General features: G+C 47.6%; 1 protein-coding gene across 4 annotated transcripts in view; it reads right to left on the reverse strand.

The window, feature by feature from the left end:
• MMUT (methylmalonyl-CoA mutase) overlaps positions 1 to 23725 on the reverse strand; it is a 197334-nt gene that overhangs the window by 4185 nt on the left and 169424 nt on the right. For all 4 annotated transcript variants that reach the window (XM_069236109.1, XM_069236112.1, XM_069236111.1 and 1 more), the window contains exon 12: positions 1215 to 1382. In XM_069236109.1, coding sequence (XP_069092210.1) covers positions 1215 to 1382 — 168 coding nt within the window. The remainder of the gene's footprint in view (positions 1 to 1214; positions 1383 to 23725) is intronic.

A 23725-nucleotide genomic window follows, 5' to 3' on the forward strand; every position in this document is an offset into this window, starting at 1 on the left:
AAAGGTCTTCATTGTCGTCCACTGATCTGAGATACAAGGGACGTTGTTCCCAAGGTTAGTTGCAACTACAGAAAAACATGTCGTCCAGTGAAGCTCCTTCTAAGTGTAGGACTCAACCAAGTAGATGAAAGGCTCAGTGAACAATGAGTATGTACAGTGATTAAAATGACTTGACAACCTTTTAAATTGTCTGATTAATAATGCAAAGTGCATTTAACATTATAGGTGGCACAGGTGTAGCTAATACAAGGGCGGAAGGGCCAGGGTGTTCTAAACAGGCCATTTCAATCCACAAAGGATCCCAGCAGCAGACGTTTGGAAGCACTGTCAATTCTGTACTCAAGTTTGAGTTACAAAAATAACAATACAAGCACAGTTAGTCCTAGAGAACACCAGTATCATAATTGCTTGCTTAGTGTTAGTTAGAAACAGGAACTCAAATATATTCCTGATGCTAAAGAGGTGGTGTGCAGTTACATTAAGAAAACTGATGAAACTACGGGTAGGCTCTTGACCAAAACTATTTTGGAAAGATCTTGGGGGTTGGCGACTACTCAATCTACCTCAGAAATACAAAATAATTATAGTAAATGATAGGCACGTAAGTGGAGGATCTCAAAATTGCTCTTTCAACACAAAAATAGTTCTACTAGTACAAGATCTGCAAAGCTGAAGTGAGATTTAAGATGATACAATAATGTTAACATGATTCTCTTAGCACAGCTGAAAACTATGTTGTTTAACTGTATTAAAGAAACATGGTATATGATGAACTAACTCCAATTAAAGGGTTGTAAGTGGGTTAGAGAAACCAGACTGATGTGGAAAGAAAGGTAAGGCAGCAGAACCATGTGTTGCGGACAGAATCATCCCCGATAACGTTTTACATCAGACATGATTACAATTCATTATGCACGTTAGCATTTTGAGTCTTATGGATAAAGTGATTTTCCCACAATCTCAGTAATTTAGAGTGTAAAGAAGGTTAATGCAAAGGTCCCTGAATCCCAAGATCGGGAGTTTACAAAGACATCCACATCAGTTCCCCAAGAAACCCACAGCACTGTGACAACCTTGAAGCTGGTATTTTGAACCTGTTAGTGTTAGCAAATTATGCAAATGTAACTAATGCAGTACATTTTCCTGGATAGGAACAGACATTGTACTTTGACAGAAAGGAATGATAATGAAAGAACATTTTTTGTCTGAATTACCTGGGGCGGTATAACACCTCCACAAATTACCAGTATATCGGGACGTCCAAGACCACTCAGCTCTTTAACAAGTTCGGGTACCAGTGTTTTATGACCTGCAGCTAGTGTACTCACACCTACACAATGCACATCAGCATCCACGGCTTGCTGTGCAACTTCCAATGGTGTCTGCACAAGGAAAAAGGGAAATGTCAGCCAACATCGAGCTAAGGAGAATCCAAAACAGTTTTAGATTAAGATAATATAAAACACGTCATAATATATCACTTTATTTTCACAAGATAGCTCTCTTTTTGTATGGCTGTGGTTGCATATACTAGGGGTCACCAAACAATCCGGTGTGGTGGTGCACCCAGAACAGAACACTGTCAACCTTCAAGAACTAGTCAATGGAAATTTATATAAGAAATTCCATTTTAACAGAGCTTCTTGGGCATTAAACTGACGAGGGGAAAAAAGGCAAAATAAGCAATCCTGAAAAAGTTAGCTTCAATAATAAGATGACAAAGAAAAAGTATGAGTCATCAGCTGCAGCTTTAGAAACACCAAACAAATTAGCTCATAACTCTGAGCTTTTATAACATCAGCCTTATGTTAAAGGAATTAACACACTATTCTCTTTCAAAATATTGCTCATAACTCGCATCCCTCTAGAGAGTTGACGAAATTATAAATTAGGCTCTTATATACCCATCAGTTGTGAGGTGCTGCTACTGCTCGAACAGCCAGGTATTGAGAACTTTCCTGAAGGTAAGGAAGTCTTTGGTCTGGCTCAGGTGCGTGGGAAGAGTGTTCCATCTTTTGGCGGCTAGGTGTGAAAATGATCTACCGCCGGTTGTAGTTCTGCGGACGCGTGGGACGGTTGCGAAGGCGAGGCCAGCGGAGCTGAGATGCTGGGTTGGGGTGTAGAAGGAGAGTCGTTTGTTGAGGTATTCTGGTTCAGTGTTGTGCAGTGCTTTGTGACCATGGGTGAGGAGTTTGAAGGTGATTCTCTTGTTGACTGGGACCCAGTGCAGGTCTTTCAGGTGGTCTGTGATGTGGCAGTGGCGGAGATGACCAGGATGAGACGTGTGGAGGCGTTCTGGAAGTGTTACAGCCTCTTCTGGAGTTTGGCCGTGGTTCCTGCATAGAGGGCATTGCCGCAGTCCATTTTTCTGCTTACGAGAGCTTGGATGACTGTTCTTCTGGTTTCGGTGGGTATCCATTTGTAGATCTTCCGCAGCATGCGGAGGGTTTTGAAGCAGGAGGAGGAGATGACACTGACTTTCTGTGACATGGAAAGTGAGGGGTCCAAGATGAATCCTAGGTTGCGTGCGTGGTCGGTGGGAGTCGGAGCGGTTCCGAGGGTGGCAGGCCACCAGGAGTCATTCAATGCGGAGGGGGTGGAGCCGAAGCTAAGGACTTCCGTCGTGTCCGAATTGAGTTTGAGGCAGCTGCTTTTCATCCATTCGCCGATGGCCTTCATTCCTTTGTGGAGGTAGGTTATGTGGAGTCCTTGGTGAGGGAGAGGATCAGCTGGGTGTCGTCAGCATACAAGAGGATGTTGAGGTGGGATGTTAGTGAGCAGGGCCATGTAGAAGTTGAAGAGGATCGGGCTGAAGGACGAATCCTAGGGTACGCCGCAGATGATTCCAGTGGCCTCCGAGAGGAATGGGGGGAGGTGGACTCTCTGGGTTCTGCCGGTGAGAAATGAGGTGACCCAGTCTAGGGCTCTGTCACGGATTCCAGCACTGGTGAGGCGTGAGCATAGGGTGTGGTGGCAGACGGTGTGAAACGCGGCCGAGAGGTCCAGGAGGATGAAGGCCGCGGTTTTGCTGCTATCCAGTATGGTTCTGATGTCATCGGTGGAGGCGATGAGGGCGGTTCAGGTGCTGTGGTTGCCACGGAATCCGGATTGGGAAGGGTCCATTTGTGCGGTTCTCCTCTAGGAAGCGGGTTAGTTGCCTGTTGACGGCCTTCTCTATGACTTTTGCCGGAACGGCAGCAGGGAGATAGGCCAGACGTTCTTGAGGTCCTTTGGGTCTTGCTTGGGTTTTTTGAGGAGGGCGCTGATCTAGGCGTGTTTCCAGCTCTCGGGGAAGGTGGCAGACTCGAAGGAGCTGTTGATAATCTTCCATAGTTGGAGTGTGATGACGGAGCTTTGCTTTGTTGACGATGTGGTGAGGGCAGGGGTCATATGGAGAGCCAGAGGGGATGGTGTTCATGATTTCGATAGTGTTGTTGTCGTAGATGGAGGTCCAGGAGAGCAGGAGGTTGGATCTGTGGTGTTGGTGGTTGCGCGGGGAGTGAGTGTCTGGGTGCTTAAGCTGTTGTGGATGTCTGCAATCTTGCAGTGGAAGTAGGAGGCTAGGGAGTACCAGAGGTATTGGGATGGCAAGATGTCATTGACGTTGGAGCTGGGATTGGAGAGTTCCTTTACCATGTTGAAGAGCTCCTTGTGGCTGTGTGTGTTGTTGTGGATTCGGTCTTTCAAGGTGGTTTTTTTGGCGGCTCGGATGAGTTAGTGGTGTCTGCGAATGGCGTTTTTTAAGGCTGTGTGGTTGTCCAGAGTCTGATCTTAGCGGCACTTTATTTCCAGTCTTCGCCAGCTTTGCTTAGATTCGTGGAGGTCGGCAGTAAACCAGAAGGCCTTTCTGTCGAGGTTGGAGGGGTTGTCGAGCAGGGTGGCTGTGTTGTTGTCGTTGGTGGAAGTTTTACTCTCAGAGGAGTATATAGTCAGTGGATGCGAGAACGTGCGTGCTGATGATGTCGGTAATGAAGTCGCTGAACTGCTGTCGTGGGCCGGGGGGGCCTGTAGACGAGGGTCCCTCGAAGGGTGGTGTTTGGGTCAGTGTGGATTTGGAAGTGCAGGAGTTTGGCAGTGCTGAGGGTGTCTTCGGTGTTTGTCGTGATCCTGAGGGTGTTCTTGTGGATGATGGCGATGCCTCCTCCTGGTTTGTTGGAGCGGTCCCTGCGGGTGATCTTGTAGCCGTCCGGGATAGCTATGGCAATGTCAGGCGCTGAAGAGGGGTTCATACAGGTCTCGGTCAGGAAGGTGACGTCTGGGGAGGATGAGTCGAGTAGATTCCATAGCTCTACTGTGTGCTTGTGGACAGAGCGTGTGTTGAGGAGGATACATCTGAGATGGTTGCGACCTGCCTTGGTGGGTGTGTCGATGGTGTGGAGGCTGGTGAATGTGCAGTTCCGGTAGGAGAAGGGTCCGCAGTTGGTCTGCGGGGAGGCTTGAAGGCAGGCGGGAGAGCGGCCGGTGTTGAGGGCGCAGAGGGTGGCGGCGTTGTAGCGAAGACGTGAGTGGCGGCGGCGGTGGGGGGGGAGGGGGGGGGGGGAAATGGGAGCCAGGAGTTCTGGTGCTGTGCGCAGTCACGGAACAGACGGGCTTGCCTTTGGCCGCCATTAAGTAGGGAGGTGTGGGGAGGAGAGGAAAGCTGGGAGGCGGGAGGGGGATGAAAAATGTCATGAAATAGGGGGTGGAGCCGAAAAGGGGCGGGCCGCAGGGGCAGCAGCGGTGGGGGAGAGAGAGAGGAGGAGAGTGAGTAAGTGAGAGAGAGAGCAGAGTGAGAGAGAAACAAGGTAAAGGTGCACTAAGGGACAGTAGTGGAGCAGAGCAAAGCAAAGCAAAAGAAGGAGAGAGGCGTAAGGTAGCCTAGTAGGAAAGCAGAGCTCTCCCACTAGACACCAGGGATGAGGCGCAGGCAGAAGCCTGCAGGTAGAGGAGGGCCTCAAACTCCTGACAGGGGTCAGGAGTTCAGAGGAGCCAGGGAAAGGGCTCTACTTAGACGGTGGAGCCACTGGAGGCAGAGCAAATACTAGAATTTTTAGACTATCCCATCAGAATCCAACAAACGCTGCACGATCGACCACATTTTCTGAAGATTATCTAGACATAGCAGTAAACAGAATTATGCCGCTAACACCCATTTTACTCTAGTCTTCCCCAAAGCAATCCAAATAAATCATCTTAAGACTTGGGCTGCAAAGGAGGAATAAAAGTTAAGAGGGATCTGTATGCTGATTATGACCATGATATTGTTTGACAAAAAGATAAAAGGAATCCTGAAGGAAAACTATTCAATTTTTACATGTGCAGTATATCCGAAGCGCAAGTGAAAAAGATTCTCCACTTTCCAGAGTAAAAGTTAATGCAACACTTGTCAAGTATGTTCCTAAAATACCATCATTTAGTGACTGTCCATCACCAACAACTAACTGTGATCCCTCACTTTGTTGCGATATATTGAGAGTTGATATTGTGATTAATGGTTTCACATCATATCAGGTGGAAGTCCTTCTGTGCCTGCAATGCAGAACATAAATTCTTGAGAGTTTCTATAATGCCACAAGCTCTACTGAACAAGAACTACATTAACTCCAAACCCATGGTCTTGCTTCGTGCAAAAAGCTAACCATGTAATATAGATTAGTGCTTGACTGAAAATGCAGGACTTTTGGAAATTGTGGGTGGTCAGTAGAGGGCCGTAATAAAGCATTGACCTCTAATCATGCTTTTTGATGACTGGAAACTTTTGGACATGGGTTGCCTAGAGAGTAAGCTACTTGACTCATAGCTCTCATTATATTCTAAAGGTTTTCGAACATGATGTTTTAGTTCGTCTGAGAAAGACCCTTCACAATTGTGTTATCTGAAGCTTAATGGGATTTCCTTCTCAATGTCACCTTCACATGCAGAACAACTTTGAGACTCATGAGAAAATGATGTATCAATGTGTTGAAAATGCTCTAATAATTATAGCTCAGTTCTGTCCAGTTACTCTGCATGGCTTTGTGAAATTGCTATACCTTGCCCTTGCGTGGTTCTGGAAAGCTGCAAGTGTTTTTCTCTAGTGGGCTCAACAATCCTGCAAGGTCTCTGGAGGTTTTACAGTCTGAATGACTGGAGACTTTAGAGCTAGGCTAAGATGTCAGGGGGGGGCCCAATCACTATTTTGTTAACATATGTACTGCCTCATCTCGGCCATGTGAAACTGACAAGAGGCAGCGTAATAAGAAGTGAGTGGCAAAGGCCATTTTACCAGTACTTCTATGTGTGAGCTGCCTACTGACACCATCAGGTAAAGTTCTGAACAGTTGTCCACAACTTAGATCATTCACTTCCCTCATGGTTGCGACCTATATGCAGAAATTATGTGTCAAATATAGAGTGTGTGGGCTTCATTTGTGGCAAATGGGCCAACATTATAGAGATGGCATTGTTGGGCATGCCAGCCCACATATTCACATCTTGTCCCTCTCGCTAATACTATGTGCGCTTAAGGGAAGAAGTGATAACCACCCTACTCCTCTTTAAAGTACCTCAGTTTCAGATCCCCATTCCTGCAGGAAACTAATACCCCTCTGTCTATATCCACTTGAGTCAGACTAAAACAGTCTTGCGAAGGACAGAATCAAAAAGAATGCTCCAACAGGACTGGAAGAGCACACTGGGACCGTCTTATGCACCAGGAGAGAACCTTCTGGAGAGCCAGGAGAGAAATCTCTGCTGAGCATCCACTTCTCCAGAAGAGGCCTAAATCTCAAAAGAGCCTGCAGATCTAGCTTATTCCTGGGCCTGTAGAGAGAAGAGAGACCTACGTTCCTCTGACAAGTTTCTACACTGCAGAGAGACCAAATCTGTCAAAGTCAGCCAAGCTCCAGTTGAATGGAATAACAGGCTTGGGGAGGGTAACTCAATGGACTGAGCCATGTCACCCCAGACAGTTGCCCATGAACCAACAAAATTACACCTTGTCTGAGGAGCTGCCCCACTCCTTTTTCACATCTTGAAGGGTGGAACTGTTCTGGTACTCCCTTCTGTAACCATTAGGTGTTTGTACTTTTCTCCTCTGAATACTTGGGGGTTTGGAAAAATCAACATTTCACCACTAGATTAGATTCCAGAACCACTGGATCCAGCTTCCCAGCTGCTATTGTGTTGGAGATCTCACTAGGTGAATTGCTGTTCAATATCCTCTTTTTTAAGACCTGTTGCCACTGGGCCCTCTGGTGTTAGGTGTGGGTTCTCGCACCACTGGAAAATCTTGAAAGGAACATAAAGCTCTTAAATACAAGTTTCTACACCACTGTAGAGTCATATAAGGGACACCAAGTAATTTGGGCTCCCTAAGTGGTCACTGTCCTCACCTTGGAGTCTAATGGACTCTGAAATGGGGTGATTTAACTAAGTTCCCTCAATCGGACACAGGTGATCAGACACTGGGTCACCTCTATTCCACCCCTTAGATCCCTTGGAACAACATGGTTGGGTTGTTTTTTTTTGGGTCTGAGAGGAGTTTGCATTCCTCAAATCCCTAGAAGAAAAGCTATCTGCAATCACTTATATTAACTCAGAGAATCAGAAGGATTAGTTAGAAATGTTGAAACATTGCATCCATTTGCCTGACCACTTTGTTTCATTGAGCAACACTTCAGCCCATACGCTTCCGACCTTAACCAAATCCCTTTGAAGTTCCACCACTGCTTAACATTGCGGGGAAGAGGGGGGAGAAAGAGCGAGAATGAGAAAAACTTTTTTTTTTAACTGGATTCCTAGGGCCTAGGTGCTGTACATGTTCGAGGAGTTGCTCCTCGTGCCAAGAAGGTACCAAGCCCCGATGGTTTTCACTGTGCATCCTAATGAGTTAATGTTGAATATTTTACTTACATGCAGTTAAGTTTTTTTCGTTCCAAAGTAAATAACTGCCTGGGAATTCCATTTAATAAATATCAACTAAAGTGCACTGATTCAGCGCTTGACCCCAGTAGCCCGATAAAGTCGAGAGCAAAAAGTGTATACTTGGTCCTTCAATTTGAGTGCAGCTACATTATGGCCCAAGAATATCCCAGGTAAACGAAAGTAATTATAACAGATACTGGCAATTAAAATGTCATTCACTTACACCAGAAGTCATTACATTACAGGGAGTGCAGAATTATTAGGCAAGTTGTATTTTTGAGGATTAATTTTATTATTGAACAACAACCATGTTCTCAATGAACCCAAAAAACTCATTAATATCAAAGCTGAATATTTTTGGAAGTAGTTTTTAGTTTGTTTTTAGTTTTAGCTATGTTAGGGGGATATCTGTGTGTGCAGGTGACTATTACTGTGCATAATTATTAGGCAACTTAACAAAAAAAAATATATACCCATTTCAATTATTTATTATTACCAGTGAAACCAATATAACATCTCAACATTCACAAATATACATTTCTGACATTCAAAAACAAAACAAAAACAAATCAGTGACCAATATAGCCACCTTTCTTTGCAAGGACACTCAAAAGCCTGCCATCCATGGATTCTGTCAGTGTTTTGATCTGTTCACCATCAACATTGCGTGCAGCAGCAACCACAGCCTCCCAGACACTGTTCAGAGAGGTGTACTGTTTTCCCTCCTTGTAAATCTCACATTTGATGATGGACCACAGGTTCTCAATGGGGTTCAGATCAGGTGAACAAGGAGGCCATGTCATTAGATTTCCTTCTTTTATACCCTTTCTTGCCAGCCACGCTGTGGAGTACTTGGATGCGTGTGATGGAGCATTGTCCTGCATGAAAATCATGTTTTTCTTGAAGGATGCAGACTTCTTCCTGTACCACTGCTTGAAGAAGGTGTCTTCCAGGAACTGGCAGTAGGACTGGGAGTTGAGCTTGACTCCATCCTCAACCCGAAAAGGCCCCCCAAGCTCATCTTTGATGATACCAGCCCAAACCAGTACTCCACCTCCACCTTGCTGGCGTCTGAGTCGGACTAGAGCTCTCTGCCCTTTACCAATCCAGCCACGGGCCCATCCATCTGGCCCATCAAGACTCACTCTCATTTCATCAGTCCATAAAACCTTAGAAAAATCAGTCTTGAGATATTTCTTGGCCCAGTCTTGACGTTTCAGCTTGTGTGTCTTGTTCAGTGGTGGTCGTCTTTCAGCCTTTCTTACCTTGGCCATGTCTCTGAGTATTGCACACCTTGTGCTTTTGGGCACTCCAGTGATGTTGCAGCTCTGAAATATGGCCAAACTGGTGGCAAGTGGCATCGTGGCAGCTGCACGCTTGACTTTTCTCAGTTCATGGGCAGTTATTTTGCGCCTTGGTTTTTCCACACGCTTCTTGCGACCCTGTTGACTATTTTGAATGAAACGCTTGATTGTTCGATGATCACGCTTCAGAAGCTTTGCAATTTTAAGAGTGCTGCATCCCTCTGCAAGATATCTCACTATTTTGGACTTTTCTGAGCCTGTCAAGTCCTTCTTTTGACCCATTTTGCCAAAGGAAAGGAAGTTGCCTAATAATTATGCACACCTGATATAGGGTGTTGATGTCATTAGACCACACCCCTTCTCATTACAGAGATGCACATCACCTAATATGCTTAATTGGTAGTAGGCTTTCGAGCCTATACAGCTTGGAGTAAGACAACATGCATAAAGAGGATGATGTGGTCAAAATACTCATTTGCCTAATAATTCTGCACTCCCTGTATGATCATTACATCAGGAGTACCATTACATTGCGGTAAGTATACAAACACACACATATATGTGTGTGTGTGTATAAATATAAATTCAATTAAGAAAAAAAAGGTTACAGGGACGTTGTAGTTCTGAATTTACTTGTACAAAACCATATTTGCAATAAAATTATTGATGAGAAAACTGTGCATGACGGTGGTGCAAGTTATAGTTACCTTAGGGCGTGAGTTATAGCTACTTGAGTTAACAATAACTGCAGAATTTCTATGTTTTTTGTGCGAGGAAATTCAGAATCCAACTATAACGTCCCTGTAACCTTTGTTTTTTTCAGTGAATTTAGTGAATTTCTATGTTTTTTAAAAAAACTAAATATATATATATATATTTATATATACACATATATATATATATATATGTATGGAAAATGTCACTTACCCAGTGTACATCTGTTCGTGGCATGAGACGCTGCAGATTCACATGCTTTGCACATCCCGCCATCTAGTGTTGGGCTCGGAGTGTTACAAGTTGTTTTTCTTCGAAGAAGTCTTTCGAGTCACGAGATCGAGGGACTCCTCCCCTTTCGGCTCCATTGCGCATGGGCGTCGACTCCATCTTAGATTGTTTTCCCCGCAGAGGGTGAGGTAGGAGTTGTGTATTATAGTAATAGTGCCCATGCAATGGAGTAAACATGTATGTACCTAATGTAGTTTAAAGTGATATATTTACAAATTTACAAATGTTCAAGATCAACTTCGAAACGGCTACAGGCTCCCGGGGAGGCGGGAGGGCGCATGTGAATCTGCAGCGTCTCATGCCACGAACAGATGTACACTGGGTAAGTGACATTTTCCGTTCGATGGCATGTGTAGCTGCAGATACACATGCTTTGCATAGATTAGTAAGCAGTTATTTCCCCAAAAGCGGTGGTTCAGCCTGTAGGAGTTGAAGTTGTTTGAAACAAAGTTCGTAGTACTGCTTGCCCTGCTGTGGCTTGCTGTGCTGTTAACACATCCACACAGTAGTGCTTGGTAAACGTATGAGGCGTAGACCATGTGGCTGCCTTACATATTTCAGTAATTGGAATGTTTCCTAGAAAGGCCATGGTAGCACCTTTCTTTCTAGTTGAGTGTGCCCTAGGTGTAATAGGCAGTTCTCTTTTTGCTTTGAGATAACAGGTTTGAATGCATTGAACTATCCATCTAGCAATGCCTTGTTTGGAAATTGGATTTCCTGTATGAGGTTTTTGGAAAGCAACAAATAATTGTTTTGTTTTCCGAATTTGTTTTGTTCTGTTAATGTAGTACATTAACGCTCTTTTGATGTCTAATGTATGTAGTGCTCTCTCAGCTACAGAATCTGGCTGTGGGAAGAACACTGGTAGTTTTACTGTTTGATTCAAGTGGAACGGTGATATGACTTTTGGTAAAAATGTTGGATTTGTCCGTAGAACTACTTTATGCTTGTGTATTTGAATAAATGGTTCTTGTATGGTAAATGCTTGGATTTCACTAACTCTTCTTAGAGATGTGATGGCAATTAGAAACGCAACTTTCCATGTTAAATATTGCATTTCACATGAGTGCATGGGCTCAAAAGGTGGTCCCATGAGTCGTGTTAAGACAATGTTGAGGTTCCATGAAGGAACTGGTGGTGTTCTTGGTGGTATAATTCTTTTTAGACCTTCCATAAAGGCTTTTATGACTGGTATCCTAAACAGTGAATTTGAGTGGGTAATTTGCAGGTAAGCTGAAATTGCGGTAAGATGTATTTTAATGGATGAAAAAGCTAGTTTTGACTTTTGCAAATGTAGCAAGTAGCTTACGATGTCTTTAGCAGATGCGTGTAAGGGTTGTATTTGATTATTATGGCAATAATAAACAAACCTTTTCCACTTATTTGCATAGCAATGTCTAGTGGTTGGTTTTCTAGCTTGTTTTATGACTTCCATACATTCCTGTGTAAGGTCTAAGTGTCCGAACTCTAAGACTTCAGGAGCCAAATTGCTAGATTCAGTGATTCAGTCTGATCTGTTGATTGTGTTGAGTTAACAGATCTGGTTTGTTTGGTAGTTTGAAATGAGGCACTACTGAGAGGTCTAGTAGTGTTGTGTACCAAGGTTGTTTTGCCCAACTTGGTGCTATTAGCATGAGTTTGAGTTTGTTTTGACTCAACTTGTTTACTAGATACGGAAGGAGTGGGAGAGGGGGAAAAGCGTATGCAAATATCCCTGACCAACTCATCCATAATGCATTGCCCAGAGACTGATTTTGTGGGTACCTGGATGCAAAGTTTTGGCATTTTGCGTTTTCTTTTGTTGCAAATAGGTCTATTTGTGGTGATCCCCAATTTTGGAAGAAAGTGTGTAGTACTTGGGGGTGAATCTCCCATTCGTGGATTTGTTGGTGATCCAGAGAGAGATTGTCTGCTAATTGATTCTGAATCCCTGGAATGAACTGTGCTATTAGGCGAATGTGGTTGTGTATCGCCCAATGCCATATTTTCTGTGTCAGGAGACACAACTGTGTTGAGTGTGTTCCTCCCTGTTTGTTTAGGTAATACATTGTTGTCATGTTGTCTGTTTTGACAAGAATGCGTTTGTGGCTTATTATTGGTTGAAATGCTTTTAACGCTAGAAATACTGCCAATAGTTCTAAGTGATTTATGTGAAGCTGTTTTTGCCGAGAGTCCCATTGTCCCTGAATGCTGTGTTGATTGAGGTGTGCTCCCCACCCTATCATGGAGGCATCTGTAGTTATTACGTATTGAGGCACTGGGTCTTGAAAAGGCCGCCCTTGGTTTAAATTTATATTGTTCCACCATTGAAGCTAGGTGTATATTTGGCGGTCTATCAACACTAGATCTAGAAGTTGACCCTGTGCTTGTGACCATTGTGATGATAGGCACTGTTGTAAGGGCCGCATGTGCAATCTTGCGTTTGGGACAATGGCTATGCATGAGGACATCATGCCTAGGAGTTTCATTACTATTTTGACTTGTAGTCTTTGGTTTGGATACATGACCTGTATTACATTGTGAAATGCTTGTACTCTTTGTGGACTTGGAGTGGCAATCGCTTTTGCTGTGTCGATTGTTGCCCCTAAGTATTGCTGTGTCTGACACGGCTGAAGGTGTGTCTTTGTGTAGTTGATTGAGAAACCTAGTTTGTGTAGGGTTTCTATGACATACTTTGTGTGTTGTAAACACCGTTCTAGTGTGTTGGTTTTGATTAACCAATCGTCTAGGTACGGGAACACATGTATTTGCTGCCTTCTGATATGCGCAGCTACTACTGCCAGGCATTTTGTAAAAACTCTTGGCGCAGTTGTTATTCCGTTGTGATTCAGTTCCCGCACAGTTACAAAAAACCATCTTGTGTTGTTTATTGTGCGTGCTTCCTCTTTGTTCTAAAGCAGGCATGGTTTTTGAGGGACCGTTGATGAGAAGCGACTTGCAGAGTTGGGATTTAATACGAATGAGCTGTACGGGGGTAAAGTCTTTCTCGAATGAGCCATGCCTTTCGCCTTCCTACTCGTCGTCATGCTCCTCCCCCTGCTCTCCCTACACTGATACGGAGCGATCCTTCAACATCAGTAATGTAGATTGCAGCGACTGGAATCTCTGCGCAGGTACGGTATGCTCAAGGGGCATAATGCTTACTTTGGTCCGCTTCTTTTAGGTACACATCACATACTCGTTTTGCCTTGGTCAGGAAAACTACAATGTAAGTTTGATTCATACACACGCTTTACTGCCGTGTGATTCATCCTTGGAATTGCAGCCATGTTTTCTTCCCATTGCCTAGATCCTTTATATCATTGACTGCCGTTTTCACCCCAACTTTTTTAGTATCATGATAACAAATCTAAAAACGGTCTTAACTTGTACCTTGAAATAAAGCCTCAAGCTGGGCATTTTATTCACCCCAAGCTGCCTTCTTTTTTATAGAATGGCGAAAGTACGAAACCTGCCGTATTGTTTAGTTCTAGCAACGAAAAGTAGTTTCGAGATATGTATATCTTAAAGCTGAGCTCACTAAATATTAGTTTTTGTACGGCCGGCTCTGGCTCGTTATATAGCGATTGTTTTCCTTTCAGAGTTATGATTAAGGACAGTATGAAAATAGAGAGCTTTGTTGAAAGTTTCTTACGCTAAACTTTTTTTGTGAACATAGCGTGATTCCTCCCAATCTCATGTTATTCCGTGACGTATTTTCTTTTACATGTGGCTTTCGTGATCGATGTACACTTTGTTTTACTTTTTAGTAATGGAAAGATTTCCCGGGACGGAATACTTCGAGATATTTTCTTCTTTTTTTTTTTTTACCAGCATTTTGCTTTTTCGTGTTTTCGAAACCGATTGTGCTATCCACATATTTGTACAGGTGTGCAAACAGACACAGGGTAATTATTATAACGACAACTTTACTGCTTTTACAAATTAAGGCTTCCATAGAAAAGAAAAGCGCGTACTCGTTAATTTAAGCACTACACAGATAAACGCGAGTCTCGCTGTAGCAAGCTGGTTAAGGTAAAAAGAACAGACAAATAGACAGCTCGTCGGGTCAGGAAGTGGCGAGGCGATCCTGTGTGTAAAATGGCAGAATGTAGTTTCAGGACCTATTGGTTGTGTTTGCTGAGGGTAACCTGATGTTTACTTGTATTTTATTTTGTAATAGCCGTATTTTATTTTGTAATAGCCTGCGTGAAAACAGAGTAAGCAGCCTCGGCATTAAATTATAAAGCGCCGAAAAAAGAGGAATGGTAACTTATGCGGCCTGTTTTTTCTCTTAGACTTTTAGGGCCTGATCATAACCGCGGCGGGCGGCGGTCGCCGCCCGCCATGCGGTTACCGCCAAATGACCGCACCGCGGTCACAAGACCGCGGCGGCCATTCTGGCTTTCCCGCTGTGCTGGCGGGCGACCGCCAAAAGGCCGCCCGCCAGCACAGCGGGAAAGACCCAGCAACGATGAAGCCGGCTCCGAATGGAGCCGGCGGAGTTGCTGGAGTGCGACGGGTGCCTGGAACAGGATGGCGGTAGGGGGTGTCAGAATCCCCATGGCGGCGGAGCGCGCTCCGCCGCCATGGGGGATTCTGCAGGGCAGCGGGAAACCGGCGGGAGACCGCCGGTTTCCCGCATCTGACCGCGGCGGTCAGATGCCCTGCGGGGCACTGCTGGTCTGTCGGCGGTGCTCCCGCTGACCCTGGCCCCGGCGGTCAGAGACCGCCGGGGTCAGAATGACCCCCTTAGTTGCTTCCGGCAAATGATGTCGCTTTAGTTTTTTTTTTTTTTACCTCTATACACAGGATGGCCACTTAAAGTTACTTGTCGTTTCAAGAAAACTTAACTCAGTGTAGAGATCAAGATGACCATAACGCATAGTTAATAAGCTACAGTAAGTACTCCCCCCGCCCAGCCCCTCGCCCTGCCCCGCGCTACTCACCACTTCTCCTGCTTCCCTCTTCATCTTTGATCTTCCTCTTTGCTCTCCATCTGTATTCTTCATCTGTGTTCTTCTTTCTTCCCTGCACCCCGTCCTGCGTGTGCTTTCTTCTTCTTTGTCCTTTCATCTGTGTTCTTCATCTGTATTCTTCTTCTGTGTTCTTCTTTACCTTCTCCTTGGCTCTTCTCTCTTCTGCTCCTCGCTCCTCTTCTTCTTTACCTTCTCCTTGGCTCTTCTCTCTTCTGCTCCTCTTCTTCTTTACCTTCATCTGGGCTCTTCTCTCTTCTGTTCTTCTGCTCCTCTTCTTCTTTACCTTCTTCTTGGCTCTTCTCTCTTCTGTTCCTCTGCTCCTCGCTCCTCTTCTTCTTTACCTTCTTCCTGGCTCTTCTCTCCTCTCTCTTCTGCTCCTGACTCCTCTCTCTGACCTTCCTCACTCCCCTCCACCTCTGTAACCCCCCTCCCCTATCTTCCTATCTTTTCTTCCTAACTCCCCTCCACCTTTAAACCCCCCTCCCCTATCTTTTCTCCCCTCTACCTGACCCCCCCACCCTCCGCTTTCCCGCCGCCACCACTTGCTCGCCCCCCCCTGCTCCCATTCGTCGCCCCACTACCGCCCCCGCCCCCAGCTGACCCCCCCTTTCCCCCCCTCCTCCTTCTTATGGCGGCCGCTGCGCGACAGAGTTAGCGACCCTTGACCCAAGGGTAGGTCGCTCCCCCTGCCGCTGCAGCTCCACCAGCCCTGGCTCCTGAACCCTCCAAGCAAGTCCTGCGAAACCAGAGTAAGTACTCCCCCCACCCAGCCCCTCACCCTGCCCCGCGCTACTCACCTCTTCTCCTGCTTCCCTCTTCATCTTTGATCTTCCTCTTTGCTCTCCATCTGTATTCTTCATCTGTGTTCTTCTTTCTTCCCTGCACCCCGTCCTGCGTGTTCTTTCTTCTGTCTTCATCTGTGTTCTTCTTCTGTGCTCTCCTTCTGTGTATTTCATATGTGTTTCTTCCCTCTCTTCTGCACTGCGACCTGCGTGTGCTTTCTTCTGTCTTCATCTGTATTCTTCTTCTGTGTTCTTCTTTACCTTCTCCTTGGCTCTTCTCTCTTCTGCTCCTCGCTCCTCTTCTTCTTTACCTTCTCCTTGGCTCTTCTCTCTTCTGCTCCTCGCTCCTTTTCTTCTTTACCTTCTCCTTGGCTTTTCTCTCTTCTGCTCCTCACTCCTCTTCTTCTTTACCTTCTTCTGGGCTCTTCTCTCTTCTGTTCATCTGCTCCTCTTCTTCTTTACCTTCTTCTTGGCTCTTCTCTCTTCTGTTCTTCTGCCCCTCGCTCCTCTTCTTCTTTACCTTCTTCCTGGCTCTTCTCTCCTCTCTCTTCTGCTCTTCTGCTCCTGACTCCTCTCTCTGACCTTCCTCACTCCCCTCCACCTCTGTAACCCCCCCCTCCCCTATCTTCCTATCTTTTCTTCCTAACTCCCCGCCACCTTTAAACCCCCCCTATCTTTTTTCCCCTCTACCTGACCCCCCCACCCTCCGCTTTCTCGCCGCCACAACCTGCTCGCCCCGCCCCCCCTGCTCCCATTCGTCGCCCCACTCCCGCCCCCGCTGACCCCTCCTCCCCCCCCTCTTATGGCGCCCGCTGCGCGACAGAGTTAGCTACCCTTGACCCAAGGGTAGGTCGCTGCCGCTGCAGCTCCACCAGCCCAGGCTCCTGAACCCTCCAAGCAAGTCCTGCGAAACCACAGTAAGTACTCCCCCCGCCCAGCCCCTCGCCCTGCCCCGCGCTACTCACCTCTTCTCCTGCTTCCCTCTTCATCTTTGATCTTCCTCTTTGCTCTCCATCTGTATTCTTCATCTGTGTTCTTCTTTCTTCCCTGCACCCCGTCCTGCGTGTGCTTTCTTCTGTCTTCATCTGTATTCTTCTTCTGTGTTGTGTTCTTCTTTACCTTCTCCTTGGCTCTTCTCTCTTCTGCTCCACGCTCCTCTTCTTCTTTACCTTCTCCTTGGCTCTTCTCTCTTCTGCTCCTCTTCTTCTTTACCTTCTCCTTGGCTCTTCTCTCTTCTGTTCTTCTGCCCACCGCTCCTCTTCTTCTTTACCTTCTTCCTGGCTCTTCTCTCCTCTGCTCCTGACACCTCTCTCTGACCTTCCTTACTCCCCTCCACCTCTGTAACCCCCCCTCCCCTATCTTCCTATCTTTTCTTCCTAACTCCCCGCCACCTTTAAACCCTCCCTCCCCTATCTTTTCTCCCCTCTACCTGACCCCCCCACCCTCTGCTTTCCCGCCGCCACCACCTGCTCACCCCCGCCCCCCCTGCTCCCATTCGTCGCCCCACTCCCGCCCCCCGCCCCCAGCTGACCCCTGCTCCCCCCCCCTCCCTCTTATGGCGGCCGCGCCAAAGGCAAGCCCGTCTGCACCCGTCCGCGCATGGACCGCGCCCAGCGCCACGACCCCTGGCCACCAGCACTCCCAAACCCCGCAGCATCGCTACGACCCCGTCACCCTCCACGCCCTCAACCCGGGACGCTCCAGCACCTGCTTCCAAGCCAACCCGAAACGCACCCACGGACCCTTCGTATGTCACACCTGCAAACTCACCTTCCACCGCGAAAACACCACGCCCGCCAGCCCACGCGCCAACAACCACCTCAAATGCATCCTGATCAACGCACGCTCCGTCCACAAGCACGCCGTTGAACTATGGGACCTCCTGGACTCCACCGCACCGGACGTCGCCTTCATCACTGAGACCTGGATGAACGCCTCCTCGGCCCCCGACATCACCATAGCCATCCCCGACGGCTACAAGATTTCAAGGAGAGACCACACCAACCAAGTAGGTGGAGGAATCGCCATTGTCTTCAAGGACTCCATCAACGTCACCACCTCCACCGAAGACACCCCCCTCGCCACCGAACACCTGCACTTCCAGATCCACACCGACCCCAGGACCACACTCAGAGGAACTCTCATCTACCGGCCCCCTGGACCACGCGCCCTCTTCAGCAACTCCATCACTGACTTCATCTCCCCGCAGGCCCTTGCCTCGCCGGACTGCATCCTCCTCGGTGACCTCAACTTCCACCTGGAACAGAACAACGACCCCAACACCACCGCCCTGCTCGACAACCTCGGACTCAAGCAACTGGTGAACACCTCCACCCACATCGCCGGACACACGCTAGACCCCATCTTCTCCGCCAGCAACCATATATCCTTCAGCCACTCCTCAGCTATACACTGGACCGACCACAGATGTGTCCACTTCACCTTCCGACGCGAGACTCGCCACCTCCGCACACAACCCATCCCACGTCGACAGTGGAACAAAATCCCCGAGGAACAGCTTCTCTCCACTCTCAACGACAACCAAGCCACCTTCTCCTCCGACCCCAACGACGCAGCCTTCAGCCTCACGAATTGGATCACCAACTGCGCAGACAACCTCGCTCCCCTCAGACGCCTCCCAAGACAGACCAACACCAAAAAACCTCTCTGGTTCACCGACACCCTTAAGGAATCAAAGAAAACCTGCCGCACCCTCGAGAAAGCCTGGCGCAAGGATCACACCGCAGACAACATGACTGCCCTCAAGAACGCTACCCGCGAACACCACCAACTGATCCGCGCCGCCAAAAGAAATTTCTTCACAGAAAGACTGGACAAAAACAGCCACAACAGCAGAGAACTCTTCAACATTGTCAAAGAGCTCTCCAACCCTAACGCCAACGCCATCACGCCCTCACAAGACCTCTGCAACTCCCTCGCCACCTTCTTCCATCGTAAGATCACCGACCTACACGACAGCTTCGGACACCAGACCCAGCAAACCACCACAGAACCTACAACCCCAGCCATCATCCTCTACGCCTGGACTCACATCAACACGGAAGAGACCAAAGCCACCATGAACTCCATCCACTCCGGTGCCCCCTCGGACCCCTGCCCACACTTCATCTTCAACAAAGCCGACGACATCATCGCCCCGCACCTCCAGACCATCATCAACAGCTCGTTTTCGTCTGCTACCTTCCCCGAGAGCTGGAAACACGCTGAAGTCAACGCCCTACTGAAAAAACCTACGGCGGACCCAAACGACCTGAAGAACTTCCGCCCTATCTCGCTCCTCCCATTCCCCGCCAAAGTCATAGACAAGACCGTCAACAAGCAACTTACCAACTTCCTTGAAGACAACAGCCTACTCGACCCCTCTCAGTCCGGATTCCGAGCCAATCACAGCACAGAAACCGCCCTCATCTCAGTCACAGACGACATCAGAACCCTGATGGACAACGGAGAAACAGTCGCCCTCATCCTCCTCGACCTCTCGGCTGCCTTCGACACCGTCTGCCACCGAACCCTAATATCCCGCCTCTGCTCCACCGGGATCTAAGGAGAGGCCCTGGACTGGATCACCTCCTTCCTCTCCAACCGCTCCCAAAGAGTCTACCTCCCACCTTTTCGCTTAGACCCCACCGAGATCATATGCGGCGTCCCACAAGGCTCCTTGCTCAGCCCGACACTCTTCAATGTCTACATGAGCCCCCTTGCCGACATCGTACGCAAACACAGCATCATCATCACCTCCTACGCCGACGACACTCAACGGATACTTTCCCTCACCAAGGACCCCACCAGCGCCAAGACCAACCTGCAAGATGGAATGAAAGACGTCGCAGATTGGATGAAACTCAGCCGTCTGAAACTGAACTCAGACAAAACAGAAGTCCTCATCCTCGGAAACACCCCGACCGCCTGGGACGACTCCTGGTGGTCCACAGCCCTTGGCACCGCACCGACCCCCTCAGACCACGCACGCAACCTCGGTTTCATCTTGGACCCACTTCTCACCATGACCAAACAAGTCAACGCCATATCATCCTCCTGCTTCCTCACCCTCCGCATGCTCCGAAAGATCTTCCGTTGGATCCCCGCCGACACCAGAAAGACCGTGGCCCTCGTCACGAGCCGCCTGGACTACGGCAACACACTATACGCAGGAACCACCGCTAAACTCCAGAAACGTCTGCAACGAATTCAAAACGCCTCCGCCCGCCTCATCCTCAACATACCCCGCAACAGCCACATCTCCGCCCACCTGAGACACCTGCACTGGCTTTCCGTCAACAAAAGGATCACCTTCCGACTCCTCACCCACGCACACAAAGCCCTCCACAACAAGGGACCCGAACTACTCAACCGCCGCCTCAGCTTCTACACTCCCACCCGTCCTCTTCGCTCCGCCAACCTCGCTCTCGCCGCCGTCCCTCGCATCCGCCGCACCACGGCGGGTGGGAGGTCCTTCTCCTACCTGGCGGCCAAGACATGGAACTCCCTCCCCACCATCCTCAGGACCACCCAGAACCACTCCGCTTTCCGGAGACTACTCAAGACCTGGCTCTTCGAGCAGCAGTAACACCTTCCCCCTAGCGCCTTGAGACCCGCACGGGTGAGTAGCGCGCTTTATAAATATTTATGATTTGATTTGATTTGATATTCCGAATGGCAACACCGTGAATTGGTAATGTACCCCTTGGAATACAAATCTTAGGTACTTTCTGTGTGAAGGATGTATTGGTATATGGAAATATGCATCCTTTAGGTCTAGTGTTGTCATGTAGTCTTGTTGTTTGAGCAGTGGGATTACGTCTTGTAATGTCACCATGTGAAAGTGGTCTGATTTGATGTAGGTATTTAATGTTTGAAGATCTAATATAGGTCTCAGTGTTTTGTCCTTTTTGGGTATGAGAAAGTACAAAGAGTAAACTCCTGTTCCTTTCTGTTGAATTGGTACTAATTCTATTGCTCCTTTTTGTAGCAATGCCTGAATTTCTAGTTCTAGAGGAGTTTTAGGGCTTTGGAACTTCCCTCTATTCTTTTGGAATTGTCCTCCTCTATATTGCCCCCGAAAACTTCCCCGCTGATATTGGCTTTGATAAGTGGGCCTTGTTTGTGAGGTTGTGGGTTCTGTTGCTTGTCCCCGAAACCCCCCTCTAAACTGTGTTTTGCAAAATGTGCCTCTGCTCTGTGGGGAGTAGAGTGCGCCCATGGCTTTGGCCGTATCAGTGTCTTTTTTAAATTTTTCTATAGCAGTGTCCACCTCCGGCCCAAACAACTGCTGTCCATTAAAAGGCATATCAGCACGGCTTGTTGTATTTCCGGCTTGAATCCTGACGTACGCAACCACGCGTGTCTCCTTATTGTTACTGCAGTATTTACTGTCCTTGCAGCTGTATCTGCTGCATCCATTGCTGACCGTATCTGATTATTTGAGATACTTTGTCCTTCCTCCACCACTTGTTGTGCCCTTTTCTGGAACTCTTTGGGTAAGTGTTCTATGACATGCTGCATTTCGTCCCAATGAGCCCTATCATATCTTGCCAGAAGTGTTTGTGAGCTGGCAATGCGCCATTGGTTTGCTGCTTGTGCTGCAACTCTTTTCCCAGCAGCGTCAAATTTGCGACTTTCTTTGTCTGGAGGTGGTGCGTCTCCCGAGGTGTGAGAGTTTGCTCTCTTGCGAGCTGCCCCTACTACCACAGAGTCTGGTGTTAATTGTTGAGTGATATACACAGGGTCTGTAGGCAGTGGCTTGTACTTTTTCTCCACCCTTGGAGTTATGGCCCTGCCCTTCACAGGCTCCTGAAACACCTGTTTGGAGTGTTTTAGCATTCCAGGTAGCATAGGTAAGCTCTGGTATTGGCTATGAGTGGAGGATAGTGTATTAAACAAAAAGTCATTCCAATTGGTTCTGCATGCAAGGTGACATTATGAAATGTCGCTGCCCTTGAGACCACCTGCGTGTAGGATGTACTGTCCTCAGGTGGAGACGGTCTCGCTGGGTAACAGTCTGGGCTGTTATCCGATACTGGCGCATCATAAAGGTCCCATGCGTCGGGATCGTCCTGACTCATTGCAGTGTGCGTTGGGGATTGCATCAGTGGTGGAGTGACTACCGGTGATGTGTGCAATGATGGTGGTGGAGATGGTGGCGGAGTTGTCTGTCTTGCCACCTTTGCCTGTGGCTGTTTGTCCTTTTCTTGAAAGGCAAGTCTCCTTTTCATTTTAATTGGTGGAAGAGTGCTTATCTTCCCCGTGTCTTTTTGAATGTGGAGCCTTCTTTGAGTGTAGTCTGGCTCCATTGATTCTAATTCTTGTCCGAACTTATGTCCTTGCATTTGGGAAGACAATCCCTGTTCCTCTGTGTAGGAACCTGATTTCGGTTCCGAGGCTGGATGTTTCGGAATGGAAACCTTTTCGGTAGCCTTTTTCGGCTCTGACGACACTTTCTTTATTTTCGGCGTCGTGGTCTCTCGGTGCCGACCCATTTCGGTGCCGCTGTGTCGGTGCCGAACTTGCTCGGAGCCGCTGTCTCGGGCTCGAGATTGCTGTGTGCCGGTATCTCGACCGGAGTCAGATGACTTCGACACAAGCGTGCCCTTTTTCGGTGCCGATGATCGGTCACCTATTTTACGGGTTAAGCCATGGCCTGTTGGCGGTGGCGTCCCCTGGGCTTTTGTGGTCTTCTCGTGAGTTTTATGTTTCGAAGTCTTACTCACGGTTTTAGGCGTTTCTTCGGGATCGAGCTCGTCCGAGTCCGACTCTTGGATGGAGAAGGTTTCCTCTTCCTCCTCCAAGTGCCTTTGTCCTGTCGGCGCCGACGCCATTTGCAGTCTTCTCGCTCTTCGGTCTCTTAATGTCTTCCTCGACCGAAACGCTCGACAGGCTTCACAAGTATCTTATTTGTGTTCTGGAGACAAACACAAGTTACAGACCAGGTGCTGATCTGTATACGGATACTTGTTGTGACATTTTGGGCAGAAGCGGAATGGGGTCCGTTCCATCAGCCTTGAAGAGACACGTGGCCGGGCCGACCAGGCCCCGACGGGGGATCGAAAAAACCCCGAAGGGCCACCGGAGCTCTTCAAAAATCGGTGTCGATCTGTAGTAACTAACCCGATACCGAACGCAAACAATACCGTCGAATTTTCCGAGATTCTAACTAACTTTCCGAACCGAAACATGGAGCGAAAAGGAACACGTCCGAACCCAATGGCGTAAAAAAAACAATCTAAGATGGAGTCGACGCCCATGCGCAATGGAGCCGAAAGGGGAGAAGTCCCTCGATCTCGTGACTCGAAAGACTTCTTCGAAGAAAAACAACTTGTAACACTCCGAGCCCAACACTAGATGGCGGGATGTGCAAAGCATGTGTATCTGCAGCTACACATGCCATCGAACATATATATATAAAAAATACCTTGGGATGGAGAGGGTTATAATTAACACTATGAGTATGACATGCAGATTTCAACATTTGCTCCTTACTTAGCACAACGCTTTCATGATCCCTATTAATACTCAATGTCTCTATATTGTACTGTACATTGCTGTATGCACAGGGCACCTTCACATCTGCTTGCATAGGACACTAGATATAATATTTCAGTACTTCACTAAAATAAAGATATGTGCATAGTGTTCCAATCCCTGCACTCTATTCTTCACATGACACTTTCATGGTCCCTTTCCATATTATATGGCCCCATCGTGTACTTTACATGGTGGCATGCATAGGACACAATTAATTGTCTTCCTCTGTCCCGATATAAAAGACAATCAT

Source organism: Pleurodeles waltl, chromosome 5 (assembly GCF_031143425.1).
Source record: "Pleurodeles waltl isolate 20211129_DDA chromosome 5, aPleWal1.hap1.20221129, whole genome shotgun sequence".
Taxonomy (NCBI): Eukaryota; Metazoa; Chordata; class Amphibia; order Caudata; family Salamandridae; genus Pleurodeles; species Pleurodeles waltl.